Source organism: Corvus hawaiiensis, chromosome 5 (assembly GCF_020740725.1).
Source record: "Corvus hawaiiensis isolate bCorHaw1 chromosome 5, bCorHaw1.pri.cur, whole genome shotgun sequence".
Classification (NCBI taxonomy): Eukaryota; Metazoa; Chordata; class Aves; order Passeriformes; family Corvidae; genus Corvus; species Corvus hawaiiensis.
This window is the reverse complement of record NC_063217.1, coordinates 12,535,630-12,556,565: the sequence shown is the minus strand read 5'-3', so window position 1 is coordinate 12,556,565 and position 20,936 is coordinate 12,535,630. Positions and strand designations below refer to the sequence as shown.

The following is a 20,936-nucleotide window of genomic DNA, read 5'->3' as shown; positions in this document are numbered from 1 at the left end:
AGAATTTGTAGCTAAATAAGAACAAAGACTCTTTATTTTAGATCAGTGAAAAGTGTCCATCTACACATGGTCACTAGTATAGAAGACAGAGTCAGTATCACTTCATTCAATTTTCTGTAGTCCAGTTAAAACATACAAACAAAACAGTGTGTGCAATACAGTTGGTGCGTGAGACAGAAAAAGGAGAAACAAAGAAAGAGAAAAAAGGCTTTACTTTTATTGTAAGTATTTAGTGTTTGTATTACCTCTGGGACATGTCAGACTCTAAATAACAACATTCGGAACATCCACTGTCTACATATACCACTTCCTCTAAGACGCAGCTGTTTTGAAAAATTTTTATTGACTGCTTGTAAAGTGACAAAATACAATCAATGAACTGTAGGCACCTTTACCACATTTGCTCTTTGTAAATTCCAAGGTCCATTGTCATAAGGGATTCCTGTAACCAGCCATCTGGGATGAAAACAAAAATAAGTGACAGGCATCCCTACCTCCCAGTCCATCTCCAGAATCAACCTCATAGATGCTCTCCCCTTCCATACTGTCTTTAGGATGCAGCAGAAAGCAAGATCTTCCTCAATGATTTTCTCAGGCTCCAGAAGGAAGCTGAATCCACCCACTCTGCAGCCAGCAGGTGATATCTTTCAAATGAAAACATAAAAACAAAGCTATTTAGCCACCTCTGGTATACAAGAGACTAATTTAATTTCATTTAACGTCTCCCTTAAACCATCAACTTTTCAAGACTGTGTGTCAGTTCTACATCCAACACTGCAGCTCCTTACATCAATACAGTCTCTTCAGTGGGTATTTGAGCTTCTTTTCCCTTGTAAATTCAATGGTGATTCACACTTCAAACCCTCCACCCAATATAAAGAGGTTACATCAGTCCAAATTCCAGGACTCTGTTAAGGTGGAAAGCCTCAGCACAGATCCATGCTCGTTGATGGCCTGACAGGACTAGAAGCAATATACTATATACCCACATGATTAGCTCTTCTCTGGCACACTGAGAGTACTGTGAAAACAAACTACATGCAGTTTGCAAACAACTACACAGACTGAAAACACACAGATCATGTGGGTTCACTTTCTTACAACTCTTACGGTTATTTTAAGTATAGGTGGAGAGAGAGTATCTCAGTTTAGCAATGGATTTGATTTGCAGATGACTATCAAGAAGCAAAGCGTAAAGATGGGTGTGGACAAAAGAATAAACCCACCTCGCGGTTTATTTAAGAGAAGGACAATAAGGAAGCAAAATTTCTTTTCCTTAAATTGAGCCTAAATAGCTGATTGTTTTGCTATTAATGTCCTGTGTAGCTAGTTTTTACCAGCACCTTCTCTTTCTGAATAAAAGAGAAATAACTGTCAATTAATTAAAAGAGGTACTAAGGAGTCAGGAAATATCCTCACATTAGTGCCTTTGAGAGGCAAAAAGAGACAAAAAGCAATCATGGAGTTACTAGATTAGTTTTGCAGCAATGGAGAACTGTCATGTGTCAGATGCTCATGATCTAGACAGCAAAGCAAGAATGAGCTCCAACAGTGTAAGATTTGCAGTACGATTATTTTAAAACAAAGGACAGCAGAAACCAAAAGGCATCCAAAAAGAGCTCTCTGCCACAAATGAACTTGGACAGGCCAAGAACAGAAAACACAGTGAGAGAACAATGAGCAAGTACATGAATGATATGATACATAAAACTGTTCAGGTATCAGTAACTTTGAGCTAGTCATGGAGCAATGCATTAGCTGTTTCCTTGCCAGTTTCAAATGAGCAAATAACAACTAATTTATATTTGCAAGGCCTTCTCTTTTGCTTTTCCATGTCACTAGGAAAATAATCAAACTGGCCCATGCAACTGTGTCTTATTAAAGGCGTGGAAAAGAGAAAAAAAATTTCGGATTATCATGAACTGCCCTGCATTCAACATTAATTCCCTTCTTCAACTTCCTATCAACAAGAAAGCAATAAATACTACAAACAAATCTGTATTCAGACATCAGGTAAAAGAAACCAATAGTTCAAGTATTATGTCATTTTGTTGACAAAAAGAAGAGCATACCTAGAAGTCTCACACCCGATGACCTCTATTTCTTCAGTTCTTCCTGCATCTCTCTCAGCATCTGCATGTTTTTGTAGGTTTTCCGCTGGTTGAGCCAGTGTAGGTGTATGCCATGTAACAGAACATGCATGGCACTGTAAAACACTGAGCAGAATTCCAATGGAGTCAAACTTGTAGTACAGCCATATTACACTGCTGATGCCTCTTCTTAAACTTGAACCAGCAATTAAAGGTGTTCTTCTAAATCCATTTGCATGTTTTTCAGAATGTCTGCTACTGCAGTTTGCCATAGAGTGAAAACTCAGAAAGGATCCACCATAATGCTGATTTTTAGTGATGAACTACCCATTGCAAAAATTTGGTTAAAAAAATATTCCATACTCTTAATTTTAAAAATATGAAAATACATACCAAATAAATAAATGCAACACAACAGTAATAGCATCAAGCTCAGGCTGTGTATTTACACCTGAAATATGTATGCTCCATATGCTGATTTAGGATACTCAGAAGAACATTAACAATCATAGATCCTGTTTATAAAAGCAAATGCCCTCAAGCAATGAATACTGGATCCCCATGATCAAAGTTCTACTGTCAGTGTCACAGGATTCAGTACTACCTTTTCTAAACAAATGGGTCAGATGAACAATTAACCATAATTTTAGAAAGTCAATCGCAGCCCTTCAAATGTAAGAACTTTTCTTGTAAGTTTGCTTTTGGAAAGGTCATCTTATTCTGCTGACATCTGGGTTTTTATGATGAATGCTAGAGTCCTCCTGCACAGTAACAAAGAAACACGTTTGTATAAAGTAACTGACCAAAGGACATTGTGCACTGTCTAGAAACTAAGCATTACATTTTTACCTGGGCCTTATGCCTGCATATGTGGAGAAAAAAATTTGTGCCCAGCATAAATGCCTACTTCTACATCTACTTAGACACAGCTGTTGCACAACCTAATGTGTTCACTTATCTGTAAACAAAAATGTGTGTCCTTATGAAAAATCCATCAAGTGTCTCATTTTTGTCTTATCCTGATTAACTAAATGAAGTCTGCAAGCCTTTATCAAAAACTGTACGTGTAGAAAGTACACCTACAAGACAGTCAATGCACAGGGGTTGATTACTAAAATTAAGTACCAGCACTGAAAAATACAAGCATTTCAGTGCAAGATTACTAAGACAGTAAGTGGAATCAAAGTCTCCACTGCCTAGTTTGAAAATTACTATTATTATTCTTACGGAAAATTGAGATTAAAAGAAGATAAACAGAAGAAAACCTGTTTTAAAATAATTATTTTATTTACATTTCATTGTGAAACAACTGTTCTTTATTACATGCTTGCTGTCTCTTTCCACTTGGCGTCTGTACCAATATTGATTTTAATAGCATTTCACTCACAGCTGAACCTTTGGGGGGTGGGGGGAGGCACTGTTAGTAGATACAAAACCCCCTGTTGTTCTGGTCTGTGGCTAAGAAAACTTTTAATTAAAAACTGAAAGCAACAGTACTGAAATCTAGAGCTGCTCAAATGTAATCACAGCAGTGGAGTAACCACAAAGGTGGAATTCTTAGTAAATAACTGTTTCATGCTTGGCTGTATGTTTACCCCATACACAACAGAGAGAAAAACCTGAAATGTTTCAAGTCAGTCCTTCCACAAAGAAAAAATTCCGAAGAAGAAGAGCAGAGAAGAAGGAGTAAAGTTGTTTTAAAACAGAATGTAGAAACAAGCTTGATACTTTTAAATTACAGAGCATTTGAAACCTACATTATAGGACTCCTTTGGTCACATAGTTTCACTGTTTGGAAGCTTCTTGAGCATCTTGATCATTCAAGTCCTTCTCCCTACTAACATCATACATAATGAGACAATCATATGTCTCATTTTCGACCATGAAAACAGAGAATAAAGCCATGTGACCCAACCATCATTTGGTGCTGTCTTCTGGTCCTTGATGAAAATGCTATCATGAGAGGGAAAAAAACCCAATGAATATGTTTACTTAAGTCTTAGGGAAGTCTTAGCAAAGATATTTCTGGTGTTGAGGGAACACGACACAGAAGGAGGCTCAGGAAGAATCTCAGCATGACCAGTTGTTCACAACTTCTGCCCGAGTGTATTTCTCAGAACCATCCTTGTCAGAGCAAGGCAGTGGGTAGTGAAGGGATAAAGTTGGGAATGCATAACTACTTGCATTATTTATATTTTTTCTCTCAGAGTGGTTAAAAAAGCCTCACTGCTGTTTTAACCCAAGCCAAGGAGTTATGTTCCCAAGCAGATGTGCAGACGGAAGACCAATAGATAACTGCTGTCATTAGTCGCCTTCTTCAGACCAGAGCCCGGCTCCAAGTGCTGTACAGGAGGGTGCAGAGAAATTGCATGTGCATCCAAGAAAACCCAATCACATGTAAATGACTGCAGTCCCTTGATCTTTCTGAAATGATGTGGTTCACCCTCTGGCTGCGGATATAGGGTTTTGCAGCATTAATCCCCACTAATGTAATGTAACAATACCACTGGAGTATATGTACATTTTGATAACAGCGTATGAAGAAGCACAAACTGTGTTACAAAAATCCAAGCATGATAAGAATATTCATATTTGCACACTTTAAACCTTCAGGGAACTTGACAAGTTTAATTCTCCAATTAAAGTCAGAGAGACCGCAGTTTTCTAGATTTCATATCAAGTGCTGAGATAACAAACATGCCAAAATTAAAATGCAAAGGGAAGACTTCAACTCACAGAATCACAGAATCTCTGAATAGTATGGACTGAAGGGATCTTGAAGAAGATCATTTAGTTCCAACCACTTACCACGGCCAGGGACACCTTCCACTAGACTAGGTTACTCAGGCCCCTATCCCTGTCTTCGAATGCTTCAAAGGGATGAGGCAACCACAACTTCTAGGGGCAACCTATTTTAGTGTTTCACCACCCCCACAGAGAATAATTTCTTCCTCATATTCAATTTAAACCTTCCCTCTTTCATTTTAAGGCCATTCCCCCTTGTCCTGTCAATATATACCCCCGCTAGAAGTCCCTCTCCAGCTCCCTTGCAGCCCCTTCAGGTACTGGAAGGGCACAAAGAGGTCACCCCAGAGCCTTCTTTTTCCAGGCTGAACAACCTCAATTTTCTCAGCCTTTCCTCACAGAAGAGGTGCTTCAGCCCTCTGATCATCTTTGGGTGCCTAAGTCACCTAGCACACTGCTCTGCTAACTCAAAGACCCCAGCAGTCTCAAATACAAGTTGTGGGTGCACTTTTTCAAACAAAATTTTTCACAATTGATTCCTACATAAGCCCAAACTTCTAGGCTGCAGCTAGACAGACCTTTCTCAGGTGTACACTGTCAACTCCTGCCCATAAATCTTGGAGGGTGGTGCCATATCTGCTTCTGAAAAGATACTGTTTCTCAAAGCTTACCATCAAATGGATCGACAATGAATTATCAGTGATCTCTCAGTCCTGTGTCTCTGCAGGCAGCCAACCTCACATAAGGAGTGCTGCTAAGCTAGTTATTTTTGCTTTCTCTTCATTTCACTCATTTGTTGTAGGAATTTATTCAAAGTTAATGAATCAGTCCAAAATTCTTCATACATATTTCAGTGTTTTTCAAAAAAAGAAACCAACATTTTAGAAATGGGCATAAATCTTGTATTCAGTCAGGCATGACCATGCTTGAGTTGTCCTGCAGTAATACACTAACAACAAGCCTTCCTGACTACCAGACTTGATAATCGTAATTCCTTCCTAACAAGGCTTTCAGTGAGACTTTATTATTCAGAGACAGCCTGAGATGAATAGATTCACTGTATTTCACCACAAAGCTGCATTTTTTTTGAGGTATCTCCATATAGAAATCTCAATGAAGTCAAAAGGAAGTTTTTTATAGACATAGGCATTTTAAACACTGACAAAATCCTCACTTCTCAATACGTTAAAATAAGCTGCCACTCAAAATTTTGCAAAATACGGTCAAGTGCTAACTGGTTTTCTGGGAGCAGCCATTAAAAGAGATCTGTGTATTCTAATCCCACAAAATGCAGTTCGGGGAGGGGATAAAAATCATTACCAACAGATGAATTTCACAACTTCATTCCTCCAAAATATCCATCTGAATTGGCAAGAGGGGTGATTTCTGAGGTACTTCATTTCCACACGTTTTCCATAATAAAGTTTACGTTTCAAATACCTGTTTTATTCACCAAACTGCTTTACTCCTCCCATCACAAAGCACTTGACTTTCCAAGTGCTTTTCTTTATACACATATTGTGACCACTGTGAGAAAGTTATTTCATGCACTAATGTGCAAAAGGGTTGGCAATTCAGCCATTGTTTTAGCAGAACAGACTAGCACAAAACCTTTGACACAGTACTCCATTGTGGGCCAGTGCCATAAGGTACAGTGTGGACTGTGCACTGCAAAACAAGAATTTCCATCAAGATAACACAATATTCTCTATTATCCTAGAAAAATAATCTTGCAATCTGGTTCCTTTGCTAATAGCAGAAACAGTAGCTATGACATGTGCAGAAGCAGTAGAGGCCAAGCTAGTATTTTTTTAAAGCCACCTGCTGATGTTGATAGTGATCTGGAAACATACACTGCATACTATGGTTTCTGTTCTAGGCATACTAATTCAATAACAGAGGGCAGGATATTATATCAGAAATATTTTCTTTAAAGATGTGTCTAAGAAGCCAATTTCTCCAACTTGAGCTTTAGTACACAGTCAGTAGGAATCTGTGTATTGCTGCAAGGATTAATGAAAGAGTGAATTTGACATTTACACAAATTGATTTCTGCATACAGTTAAGCTCTAATACTGTTACCAACACAAAGCACACCTTAAAAGCAAAACCCAACATGACAACCCACAAAGAACATCATAAAAACACCCCCAGAACATATCTCCTCAATAAAGTAAATTTTCAGCTCAATCTAAATATAGTCTTCAGTTTAAAAAGATAAGTGTTTCACATTAGAGACAATGCTAACAAAACAGCAGAATTTTTCTATTTCTGGTAGGACTGTCTGTTTCCAAAGAACAGAAGCTATATTTATTTTGAAACCCACATTCCTATTGCAATTAGCAATGACTCTAGAAGCATATAGTAAAAAAAAGGACTAATCAAGGTATTGATCAAAATAGGATTTGATGGAAACTGTACAGGAAATCTGAACTAAAAAAAGAAAATCATAAAAAGAAAGCACAAGTGAAATAAAAAAAATCATCATCTTCATTACTAGCTTAGTTTTATTTAGTAGTCTGCAGCACAAAACCCATTTTTTAACCCATTTGCTTTCCTTAAGTTTTAGCTGAAGGTCTAAATGAAGCATGTAATACATACAGAGTATTTTCTCATTTGCTTTAACATTAATTTTCAAGACAATGTTGAAAAGCTGAATTTATGCCCAGCTGTGGTTTTTATAACCAACCAAGAGAAATTTAGTTTGTATGCTAGAGCAACTGTGGAAATCAATTCTTAATCTATGACCTTGCTTACCACAGCTTGAAGCCTTGCAATAAATAAATGCCTTGAGCCACACGTAAGAAACATTTGGTGAATCAGAGACAAATAACACAAATCTATATGTGTATATATAGTATTAGAAAGGTCATATAAAATACAATATAAGCTTTTTTCTTGCTCTAACATAATAATGTTTGAAAGGCAGGACCAGGTAATTGCCTGCATTAATATCCAGGTGAACAGTCACAAGTACCTATTTTCTTTTCAAATTACAGTGTTCATCCTTTTAGAGGACTTCTTGTAGCCCACCTTTTTTTTAGTGTGGAAAATGCTATAATGCTTAGAAATCTCTGAAAAATATCTATTTTCTTTGTCCTAGCATATGCAAACTCTTTCTCTAAAGCACATTTAAGCTTCCTTGTGAACACTGTGCAGCATTTCATCACTAACAACAGGAAAACACATGCCAGAGCTCATGTGTTAACCTGCACTTAGTCACAATTACCCTCTTTTATAAGCTGAATCTCTCAAATCCTCATCCCATATGGTATTATTTCTCACTGGAGTACAAGCTAAAAGAAAAAAGAACCTATAGTAATGTCTCACCACTAAAATTCCAAAATAAATCCTGTAAACAAACCTGTTCCTCCTTAAAAACACACCTTCCATTCTTCATGTATTTGACTGACTGTAGATTTTAAAATCAAGCAGTACAACATAGTGCTAGTTCAGCTAATTTCCCTCTCTTGATTGTCTCCTTCCTGAAACACTGAAATTCAAATGTGACTGTGACTGACACTCCTTTTGAGATTAGCATGGCATTATTAGTTTGCACAGCAGGTGGCCAAAGTAACTGCTGGAAAGGTTTCCTTTATTTTAACCCTAAAGGATGTAATCTAATACAAAAAGAAAGAATTTGGAGGCTCACAATTACCCTTGAATTGGAATTGTACAAAGAAACCAAAGCAGAAAGAAGACTGTTTTCTTTAAATAAGAGTTGCAGTCAAGGTAGATCATTAGGTCCTTTCTTATGTTACATTTTCACAGATCCTGCGACGCTTGATATGCAGAAGAAAAGCTAGACTTACACTGAAATTATCAGGCTCATCCTACTTCGTTCTACCTACGAGCATAGGCACACCTAATTAACATCCACAAAACTTCTCAGGAGACTTCTGAACTTCTGTCCTCAATGTATGGATTTATTCCACTCTAAAGGCAACTCTTACAAGTATGATGCCAAGTATTTATTGGTCAGAACTGATGCCGGGAAATAGAGAAACTTTCCAATGGAACACAATGGTTTTCATACTGAAAAATAAGCTGTGTTTGCCCCTACCCCAGAAGAAACTACTCTTACCAACAGCTAAAGAGCAGGAGGAAGTACAATCTCGTGCATGCTTTTCTCAAAAGCAGGAATTTTAGCTTGGCAGTGACTTTTTAATACCTAGCTGGAGTGATACACTCTCATTTCGAACGGAAGCCTCTCAGGTAACAGCAGCATTCTGCAGATATAAAAGCACATGCAGGTCTCAAATTCCCAAATATTTTGAATATGACACTAACTAACAGAGATCTCCACAGTGGTTTGTGGGAACAGGAAGCTCTCAGCATGGCCACTGCAGAAGTGGGGAAGCCCACACAGCCTTCCTGGGTGGCCACCAGCTGCACAGCCTGCAGTCCCTCACCAAACTGAGACCCACAGCACTGTGCAGCAGTCACTACCAACTCCCTACCTAGCTCCACCTGCTATGTCCTGTCGGGCATTTTAAATTAGTCTCCATGTTACAGTCTTAAAGGCAGTTTGTTCTAACTGCAGGAGAGTTGCTTGGTTATTAATTTGCATTGGCAGAAACTACTTCCCCGCTAACAAACAACAAATTCACGTTACAATCTGTAGCTGTTTATAACCAATGACCCTTACAAAACAAGTTAAGATTTAATATTTGTGAAACAAAGCAAAGTATTCACTGATGGCTTTGTATCAGCATAAATGACTAATTACTTTAATCAGGAAGCTCAAAAGATAATGAACTTGATTTATTATAAACATAGGGGCTTGCTCTCTTATAAAAATGACTTGCTCTGCAGTTCACGACTTATTGATTTATGGCACTACTTATAATTCTCTTATTTTTAAATTTGATAGTGGGTGAAAAATGAATTAAAATAAACTGGAAAAATACACATTTCCAGTGTAACTTTACTCAATTCCACAGCAATATTCATACATTATGTATATCCCAGTATTTCACCAACAGTAAAAATACAAAACTATCTGAAAAACATGCAGCGAGTAAAAGATTCATTTGGTCAAGATTACAGAAAGAGTAATCTTTGGCTTTCTCCTACATGACCCCTCATTATTTAGTGATACCTGACATCTGTTGCTGAGACCAGCTGAACTCAATTCAAATCCGGTCTATCTAGGAATAACTGAGAGAGTCATAAAAAAATCTCTGAGGATAGATTATGAATCAATTACGGCTTAGAATTCCATCAGAGAGAGAGAGAGAGAGAGAGAGACTGAGTCTGTCTGGAATCTGGTAGACAAGAAAATAACATCTTTGCAGAAAAGCCACTTTGGAGAGCACTTTGCTCTGTCCTGACCCCTGCACCACCAGTCCTTTACTTCATCGAAGGGCCATTTGTGGACAGAGAGCACTTAAAGCATGTCACATCCCCATGACAAGGTTTACAGATTTACTGCATTACATTCAAACTACACAATACAGTGATAAATTTTACTGTGCATATCTTTTAAATAAACATTAAAACATTCATGTCAAATCTACCTACACTAAGATTAAAATGGTTAGGATTGTCACTCATGTGAAGTCCTTTAGGTTTCTCCAAAGAAAATGACTGCCATGAGTTTTCTCTTTCTGCATATTTACGTTGCAGATTTTTGAGGAATCCTCAGGTGCATTTCTATGTATTTTGCTGAAATGTCTTTCATAACTCACTGGTAACCAGCAAAGTTCTCTGGCTTATCTTAAGTTTTTTGAGTAATCACTGGAGTGCCAGGGTATTCAAGGGCACTGTTACACAACTGAGTATAAGTACAGTTTCTCAGTCGTTATAGAGGTAATTATTATTATTGCATCGTTATTTGCAGAAAATAATTACAAAGGGCAATGTGAAAATATATTGAATGTGAAGAATGTTTTCAGGGACTAGACAATCAGCTCAGTCTACATTCAACTCCGGAGTTCAGCTAAAACAAACCATATTCCTCAGGGCACTGCAACAAATGGATTATCATAAAACAAAGACACTTGGCAGCAAGGTTCCTATTACAGCTGCTTCTTGTGCTGACCAGTCACCATGACCTCATGTTCCCCCTGTTTTAATACACCCTCACACTGTCTCTTTCTTGTCTCATACTTAACACTACATTCCTCTGGGCAGAAACCACCTCCCTGTGTGTTTACAGAACCAGCTGTGCCTAGTGAATCAGTGCTATCACAGTTTAAATAACAGGAATGATATGCATCTGATTCTGGTTTAGGGAAGAGTTGACCAACACATTCTATTAAGTCTCTGCATTATCAAAGGCCATGGAAATCTTTATTCTTGAGGTTAGGGTTTTTCATATTGTATTGTCATTTTGGTATCTTCTTTCTACCTTTTTCAACCTGAAAAAAATTTAGTCACCCATCAGTTCTGATATCTTTGCAATTATTACCACAACCACATCAAATGCAAGTAAGAGTAGTATTTTCACCGGCACTTCTGTAAAATAATCTCTTATTTACCTCCAGCATTTCTTCCAAGCCTTGTGGCACAGAGTGGAAGTCCCAGAATCCAGACTGGAATTCCAAAATTTGAAAGATATCCATCACAAGATTGCTAAAAGATACCTGCTTTGGTCCATGAGAGGCACACAGGACCAATATTCTGTAACCACTCACTGATGACCAGATACCAAACCCCACTTCTGCAAAGCTGCAGAAAACCACCTGCTACTGCAGTAATTATAGTAAATATAGAGACCAGAAGGTATGGGATACATACCAATGTAAGACAGAGTATCATCAGGCTTGGTTAGCTCAGTTAGCTCTGATAGCCTGTGAGAAGTCTGGGAGTTACTTATCCAACGTCACACTACAATCATGGTTGTCTGAAACTGCAGACATAATTTTTAAGGATCACTGATTAAGATAGTTTATCTTCTTTGTTGGATTTTTAACTCATGTAAATGCCTTACAAATAAAGGTGCCCTCATTCTATGAAGTGAACCATCTGGAGTTCTTTTTTTTTTTAATCCACAGTGTTAGAGGTCAGGCAGAGAAAAAGAGTTCAGGGGAGGATTTGGAACAACTAAAAAGGAATGAGAAATATGAGTCTAAAAAGAATTAATACAAAAGAGGAATCCTCATCTGCAAAATGAGGTTCAGCTATTTTACACAAAAAGAAACCATTACTAAATAAGAAACTAAATACATATTCGCTGGTTAAATCTGGGTTAATGTGCTCATTCTGGCTGGGGTAATTTTCTTCACAGTAGCTAGTATAAGGCTATGTTTTGGATTTGTGCTGAACACAGAGTTGATAATACAGAGATGTTTCTATTATTTCTGAGCAGGGCTTACACAGAGCCAGGGTCTCTTCTGCTTTTGGTATGGCCACTCTGACAAGGAAGTGGGGGGTGCATGGGAAGTTGGGAGGAGACACAGCCAGGACAGGTGACCCAAAGTGACCAAAGGAATATTCCAGACCATGCGACATCATGCTCAGTGCACGAAGTGGGGGAAAAAAGAGGAAGGGGGGCGGACATTTGGAATGATGATGTTTGTCTTCCCAAGTCACTGTTACATGTGACGGGCCCTGCTCTCCAGGAGATGGCTGAACACCTGCCTGCCCATGGGAAGCAGTGAATTAATTCTTTGTTTTGCTTTGCTTGCGTGCGTGGCTTTTGCTCTCCCTATTAAATTGTCTTTATCTCAACCCATGAGTTTTCCAGCTTTCACCCTTCCAATTCTTTCCCTGATCCTGCTTGTGGGGGAGTGAGCGAGCAGCTGCCTGGGGCTTGGCTGCCAGAGGGGGTGAAACCACAACAGTTCTATACAGAACTACTATGGCAGTGAGAGTAGTGCTACAGAGCAACATTTACTGGCAACCTGAAGATCATCCCAACCTGCAAAAATGTCTTAATTGTGCTTTCTTCAGAAGGAAATGTTTTAGACAAAAAATTTATATTAAAGCTTATATTTTAAAAGGTACTTCTGTTATTGCAGCAGTAAGACTGGAAACTCACTCTCCCAGGCATTTATTTTGTAACAAACATTTAATTTCATATTTGGTTGTGTTTGAAAACTCTCATGGAAAGCTAAGCACTCTGCTCTGCTGCTACTGTGATCTCTGACACAAAAAATCATATCTCAGAAATGGTATCACTGAAAATGATAGCTCAGGTTCACTAGCAGGCTTGTTCTGTTGAGCTCAGCAAGAGAGAGAGGCTGCCTGGTATCAGTCACTCCTAGAGGCTATTCTGACTTGCACTTGCTAGCAAAAGTCCTTCAAGGACCATCTGCCAGCCAGAACAGTGGGGGGCAGGGGGGGAATCATTCATGTGCACACTCAGGTACTGCCAAGTCCTTCCCAATTCTCAAAAACTTGAAACAGTAGAAGCTACCACAAGCAATATTTAAGATGTCAGTATGCCAGTTTTTTCTTCTGTGGAATCCTCAGTATAGAAGCACTCCACAAGGAGAGACAAAGAGGTTACATAGAAAGAGGAGAAGAAAACTGAACAGGAAAAAGAATTTATCTTTTATGTTCAGAATATTACGGTTATGGTCACAGGACCATGGTCAACATTATCAAGCACTGCAGGATAACTATACTGAAAAGATACATCTCAAAAGGCTTATTGGAAAGGCAGGGGGACACATCAAATATACACAAAAAATGTTTGCACAATAAGCTCATATCCTCAAAATTGCTGATACAGGTCTATTTATTTAACCTATTACTATAAAAACACATAATAATCCCAAAGCATTCAAAACAGGAAATGCATAGCCGCTTATGTTCCAATAAGAGAACATTCTGTTTCCCTCAATCAGATTTAAAGACGCAGATCAAAGAGAAAACATCTAAAATTAAATGCAAAACCTTATTCTGATTTGAGAAAAGAAAAAAAAAATCATATACTGCAAATACGTAGATATATACCCTTTAAATATATGTACATACATACATATTGCAAAGTTAAATAGATTAACTGGCTTAGTCTGTCCTGTTATGTGCACCCATTCCATGCTTCCAGTTTTATTTTTCTGTAAATGCGCCCTTGAAGGCATCAGCTTATATAGAAGGGCAACAGCTGTTCAGCTCTTGGCATGATTAGGATTTTCTCCCTCTATGGTATTGGACAAAGAGCATGGTGATCCTAAATGAGCACACCCTACAGCTTTACTATTAAAGCCTTCTCTTCCTTCCCACCACAAATGTCTGTTGCTATCCCACTATTCATCACACACTTTAAGTGACACCTAGCATTTAGATTATACTCAGTCTTAGACACAGCCTATGGAACAAACACACTTGAAATTAGTAATACTTCAGTGAAATGTTTGGTTTCATACCACAGTGCTCTCTGCCTCTAGCACAGTACCAGATCTTTTAAAAGAGTGAGCAACAACAGAGGTTTTTCCCTATCATCAAATCTTCAGTTTAGGTTTTATGTTTACTTGGCTCATGGAAAGAAAGAAAGAAAGAAAAAGACATATTTGGCTGTCCAGATGAAGCACAGTGTAACTGGTGACACACTGTAGACAAGGTAAAACAAGTTCCTGCTCTGCAAGGAAAATTCCAAGCTAAGCAGTAAGCCCCAGTCAGGTGAGAAGTAGATCTGCTTGCTGACATTGTTTATAAATCTCTCCAGGATGGGAGAGGCTTTAGTTTTGTTTTACAGTGGCTTTTGCTGATCTGTTGATATCAGTCACTCTTCCACTCTCATTTTCATGCAGCTCTACAGCCAATTCCATGAAACATTGGTTTAGCTTTTTCTTTTGCACATTGATATTACAAAACTGATTCTGTGAACAAGGAAGATGTTTTCTGTATCTAACATTAACACAGTAACATTTTCTTTATTCAGGTCTTCTTCCTGTGAAGGGAAGTCACCGGCAGGATCAACGTGTGGAATAGATCTCTGTGACACAGCCTTATCTCTTAGCAGAGTTTCAGCACACAGACTCTATGTTACCAAGCTAACAGCATAAGCAAACGAGTACAGATATTAGGAAGAAAAATACCATCATTAGGAAGGCATTAGAAAATAATGTGGTGCTCTATCAGCACCACAGATTAAAAAATTTTATTACTTGCAGGCAAGGCTCAACTCAATTTGCTTCCCAGCTTCCTTTACCTTGTGAAGTGTTCAGCTCAAAATCAGCATGAGATCTACTCAGAACTTGTGTCAGATTCCAGTCCAAGTTACAAGAAAACACACACTTGCACCATCTCCAGCAACAGATTACTCCTCACAAGAAATCCCTATACACTTACTAAGAGGTTCAAGGGTAAAGGCAGCAGGTTCACAGTGTACTTGTCACAGTCACTGCACTGTGAGCTGTAAAACCAGGAAAGGCAAAGTGCACAGGCCATAACATCAGTTTTCTTCTGCACAAGCATTTAGCCAAGAGGGTATTTTATGGGGAGATGCAGAAGAAAGCAGGGGGAGGGAAGGAAGAAGCAGCATCAGCATTAATCTAGTGGCACCCACCCTACAAAGCCCCCAAAGGTCTCCCAGTATGCTCTGCACTATCAGGGACAGCACAGCCCATCAGCCACCAGGCAGGAGTGGGGCATGAGACAGCACTGAATCAATTACTTCGAATCAGACCTTCAAACTATTGCCAACCACTCAGAACTTGGGAGCCAAACCTCAATTTAGTACAAACAAAAGAAATAAAACCAACCTAAAATCCTAAGAGAAACGCAACCCCAACACCTATTTACAATTAAAGCTTCCTTTCCAATTACACATCAATTCTTCTGAATGTTTTTCATAGTTCTGGAGGTTAAAGAATACTGTCCCATTGTGCTCTACCTGACAAATATGCAGTCTTTACTCCAGCACTCTTACAAAATGAAGTAAACTAGCACAGAGACTCCCTTCTCACAGACCAACAATGTTGGTACAAACACTAGTAAAAAACCCCTCAGAATTTAAAAAAAAAAAAGAAAGAAAAAAAAAGGCAATTGCTACCCAGAATAAATGTAATTCTTAAGTTATCTCCACTGCTTCCATCTTAAAGAACAAACAGGACACTGCTCTTCTAACCTGGTCACAAACAGCCAGAATACATTTTTTATTCTTTCCTACTCAATTATCAAATTAAGCTTTTTTTCTTTTGACAAACCACAGAGCAATATAAATGGCACGAGGTCATTCAGCACTTAACACACAGATAGGATCTGATAGACTGTTACAGCAAAACCTCTAAATTCCAGCTAACAACTCAGCTTGTAAGATCAAATCAGTTTTGTGGGATTTTAATCACTAGGGTTTTTTTCATTACAGATTAATAAAAATTAAGGGATTGATTAAAATTTAAGTGCTTTTTAAGATGCATCTGTCCTTTAAAACAAATTACGCTTTCTTTTTCCTGAAGCATATTCTTAAGTATTTTTTTAAAAAGAACACATTTCCTAATTTGCTTCATCTCCCTATAAGAGCCTAGAGTATTTGATCAAGCAAAAGAAAACCTACAAAAATCCACAGCCTCCTGGCACAACAACCATTAAAGTGCACAAGAAATTCACTATCAGTTCCAAATGCAGAGTAGATGAGCTTAAGAAAGAAACTGCAAACAGTATTTAAGTGCAAACAAACCTTCCTTTTTCCCCAGAAAATCTCAAGATGCTAGGGTCTCAGTATTTACTAATTTTTCATTTGCTGCATACTAAAGTAGAAAAAACTTACAGAAAATTTAGATTTCATCAGCCTCAATACCCTTGAGCTGTTAGATCTCATCAGTCTTCCTAGGAATCAAAGAATGACAAAACCAAAAACCATGGGGTTTTGTAGTTGATTTGATAGTTTGACTTTGTGAAAACTCACCTCATTTGTGAGTCAGGATTTTATGGGATGCAGAGCATGATGGTTACCTGTGTCATCATTATGATAATCAGATGGTATTCTCATAAGGCTCCTGAAAGAGGATTTACATTCTCTATCACCTTTTCATTTTCTGTCTGCATATCTCATCCCTGTGTATGCAGCAATTTTTTGGTTGAACTGTTTTCAACATCTGAGTTCAAATACTCTGCTACAAGAATAAAGGTGACACTCTCAAAAGCAATTTCAATAGGCCTAAATTTCCTAGGCACTCAAAAGAAAATTACTAAATGGGTGAAATTGTTATTGTGGGACTTGGGGGACTATTTGCTTGTTTTTTCCTTGCACAGGTCTGCTACAAATACATACTACCTGCATCACTGGAATATCCAAAGACTTAGGTAGGGTCGGCTTTATGTGTGCACAGAAAAATATATTACCTGCCCTGTAAGAGTTCACAACAATGGTTCTGCAATGAGTTCCATGTGTGGCAACACTTAAACCTTTACTTATGCCATAGTATTGCTGTAAAATACTAAACAAATTTAAAACCAAGCATTTTTCATGTACTCTGTTATACAGATTGATAATGGTATCTTGTGGCAAACCACTGGACTAAAACTGTGAACCCAAAGACTAATAGAGGGTAAAAAACTTAGTCCTTCATGAAACCCAAAGAGACACGTGACAAATCCCTTCCTACAATCCCAATAATTCTAAACAGTAACATGACAGAAGCCTGTGAAAACTATAAGTTTATGAAATCTGTTGCACAGCCTGATAGTTGAGCAATGAGATTTCATTTCTGGTAACTTTGGTACTTTAGCCTCCCTTTTACTTACAGATGCCAGTGGCATAACATTTTGATTAGAAGGCATTTCCTTCTGCTGTATCTCAGTAATTTATTTTTAGAAGTCCATTGCTGACACATAAAGCATGTCTAAGTGCCTCAAAAAAACACTTCCTTTTGAACAATCTAACATTACACAGTTCCTTCCAGATCATCACACACAGACTAATGAATTCCACCCTAGCTCCAAACCTGCTAGGGAAATGCTTTTCAAGATGTATCTCCAGAAGACTGGGAATAGGCAAAGTCCCTTCTGGTTCTATTATAAACACACCTATATTATCTTCACAGACTGAAAGTCAAAAAAGGACCAACATTTTAGCCTGAGGGTTTTCCAACTATGCCAAAGACCACACATTATTCAATGTGAACCTAAAATGTTTCTTATTCCTTGTTTGCAACCTCTGTCTCTGACACTCTGACACTTGATCCAAAATTCTATGTCCCTTAAACTCTCTTATCTAGTGGTTGGTGAAAAAAATGAGATTGTAAACTGAGCCTGAAGCCTCAAACCAATTTACTGCATCTTCAGGAAAATCTTTATGTACCCTCTTGAAAGACTGGTTTAACCTTCCTCTACTCTCAGTCCCTGGGAAGAAGCTCTGAGAGGCTATACAATCACTGGGATATAACTGGAGGTAAAGACAAGTTGATAAGGTGGAAGCTCTTAAGACAGGGATCTGTAACTATGAACGTAATGCCAAAGCCTCTTCTCATGTAAGCAATCACAGTAGAAACAACGGATTTGTGTAAGGAAAGACTCCAGGATCAAGGAGTTCTGGGATGCTCTGGGCCATATGCTGGTTTACAAGTGTGCTACTTTAGATCACCACTACTCAATGTAAATATGCAGAAAAAAATCAGACTCTGTATTAATTAGTAGTCACAGAAAAAAGATGCAGAGACAGAAAAATGAATATGGTATGAATAAATACTGTGTGAAGAAAACAGGCTCCATGACCATTCTTTTGTGTTTTACTGAAAATGTATTTTTGTACTTGAATTTAAAATAAAGTCTATTATAAAAAAGGTTTAATTGTGACAAGGTATATAATTATCTTCAAAGTTTTACATGGCAGAGAGGGAGGTTTGAGCTGAAATTCTGGACTTCAGGTATGTGGGAGGCCAACCCCAGACCTCTCTACAGCTTTGTCAACATCAGTAAAAGATTAGAAATCTGTACTGCACTCAAAAGAGCTGGAAAAAAAAAAATCAAATCCACATGATTTATTGGCACCATAAAAAGATTAAGTAAGGTGACTTACTAGTAAATATCCTAAGGCCATGTATTGTCATGGCAAGGATCCTCAAAACTGTTCTCCACTTTATGGACCAGTCTCAAATGACTTCTCAACAGGACTTTGTCATTAATTTTAATTATGAATGAAGTCAATATCCCCTGCCTGACAAAATTTAAAAAAAAATAAGAAAATTAAAAGTTGGGAACTGTTTTAGCTGTATATGGAATGAATACTATTCTGACTCATATCCTTTAAAGAAAAAAAATTAAGAAATCCCTTCAGGAAGTCTAGTTTGACCAGGAAAATTAACTCTTCTTACTTTATGATCTTGTGGAAACAGACAGGAACAACGCTAAGTTTATACAATTACTGAATTGTACAATGACCTCTTGTTATCATACCTGTTTACAAACAGCCATAGAAACAGAGTTAAACAAACTTAAGGGCCTACACTACAAATGACAATCAAGTCATTGCAAATCCTTCACTCAGCAATTGAAACTAGAAAAGTAATTCCCCATGACCTAACAGGCTTGCTAAGCCTTTGTTTCCCATTTTCTCAGATTTATTTCAGTATTCAAGAGATGTAAATTTGGCTGAAAACAGAACACTTCTCACTGTATTTCAAGTAGCTAGTACTTAAGTAACTCCTGGAATGTATAGGAGAATTCGTTTTCCAAACTGGTAAGCATTCATTAGTTTTGTTCTGAAAACTTGCATCAGTCATTAATTCCTCTCACACAATTTATCACATATTTCTGGTTTGGATGACAACTATCTATTGCAACTGCAATACATACTCTTTATTTTCATATAGTGTAGAATGTTGCATGTCTAGCTTTAGATAGGCAGATTTCATTAATTGTAAAATTATCTAAAAACGAACATTAGTTTACCAGCTTAATTGATGTTAATATCTAAATTACATAGTGATTATGAGAAGAGAAATGGTTAAGATATGGTTTTGCAAAAGAAACCTAATCGTTCATTTAGATACTGGAAACCAACACACACTTTCTTATCAATTTCTGGTGCATTTCAAAGCATGCCTCCTGGGCTAGTGCCCTACAGCTCCTCTTGCACACATAGCTGCCACCAGTAACTGTTCTTCTGTACCACATTTACAACCAGGCTGCATTCAGTTATTCACATGCCACTTCAGAGACGTGTACATAAGCACTGACAAAGTCTTTAACAACAAAACAGGGCAAAAAGAAAAAAATATACAGGTGCCATCCAACCACAAAGAAATATCAAAATGTGACAGCAGTCAAGCAGAATAATGCAACCTCAACTAATCCAGCCCGCGCTGCTTTATGATACATAAACTGATTATCTTAAAGACTGGTGGTTCACTCAAGACAAGGGTTCAGCCTCCATCCAACAGCCTGTCCTGCAGGAACCACTGCCCTGCAGCAGTCTCTGCACAGACAGAGACTCTTCTACCCACTCACCTCCAGAAGTGACTTCTTCAGAACTGGGCTGAGGAACATTGGCAGGACAGTGTGGGGAAGCTTGCATTGCTGCCGCCCTTGCTATACCTGTCCTGTGGAAAAATAGAGGACTTAATTTCCAGGGCTGTCAGACAGCACCTTCCACATTACAAGTGACGGAAAAAGAAATGAATTTGAAAATGCCTGATTTGAGTGAGTACATTTTGGGGTTTGGTGAAGAACCCTCAGTTCCTACTGAAGTATTTGGATTATTTTCACATCTTCTGTGCAGCTCCGTTTGCAGCAAGCTGGATTCTTTGGTTCATGAGCTGATGACGCTCTTGCCAGTTACCTATTTAGCAAGCTGAGATATGGTCATTGAGAACCAACATAACAAGACAGCCTAAATAAAATAATTAAGGAAATCATATTTAAAACAATCTCTGAACTCTGACATGAACAAATAACCACTGAGCAGCTCTCCCTTCTACCTCCTTTTCAAAACAGCAGTTTTCTACTCTTTATACATTTCCGTTACAGAAACCATTACTATATGAATTACCTAACAGAGGAACAGTTATTTTGCTTGTCCTGCCCAACCCACTCCATAGAGCAACTTTATTTGACTTCCACATTAATCTACATAGGGTTACCACAAGAATCGAGCCTAACAAAGACCTTTTTCCCTTTTAAAGGAGAAAAGGAAACTTTCCACAGTTCTCATGGTTTCCAGCAGGGACAACAGCTTTCAGCCACCAGTTTTTAGTATGACACATTCAA

General features: G+C 38.0%; 1 protein-coding gene across 7 annotated transcripts in view; it reads right to left on the bottom strand.

Moving 5' to 3' along the window:
• The window catches only part of PPP2R2C (protein phosphatase 2 regulatory subunit Bgamma), a 209,478-nt gene that overhangs the window by 101,506 nt on the left and 87,036 nt on the right, over window positions 1-20,936 (bottom strand). Inside the window, exon 2 of one of the 7 annotated variants that reach the window (XM_048305269.1) lies at window positions 20,178-20,264. The exons of 4 other annotated variants lie outside the window; for them this stretch is intronic. In XM_048305269.1, coding sequence (XP_048161226.1) covers window positions 20,178-20,264 — 87 coding nt within the window. Of the gene's footprint in view, window positions 1-494; window positions 645-20,177; window positions 20,270-20,936 lie in introns of all 7 variants that reach the window. 2 more of the 7 variants (XM_048305272.1, XM_048305273.1) reach the window with 2 other exon arrangements.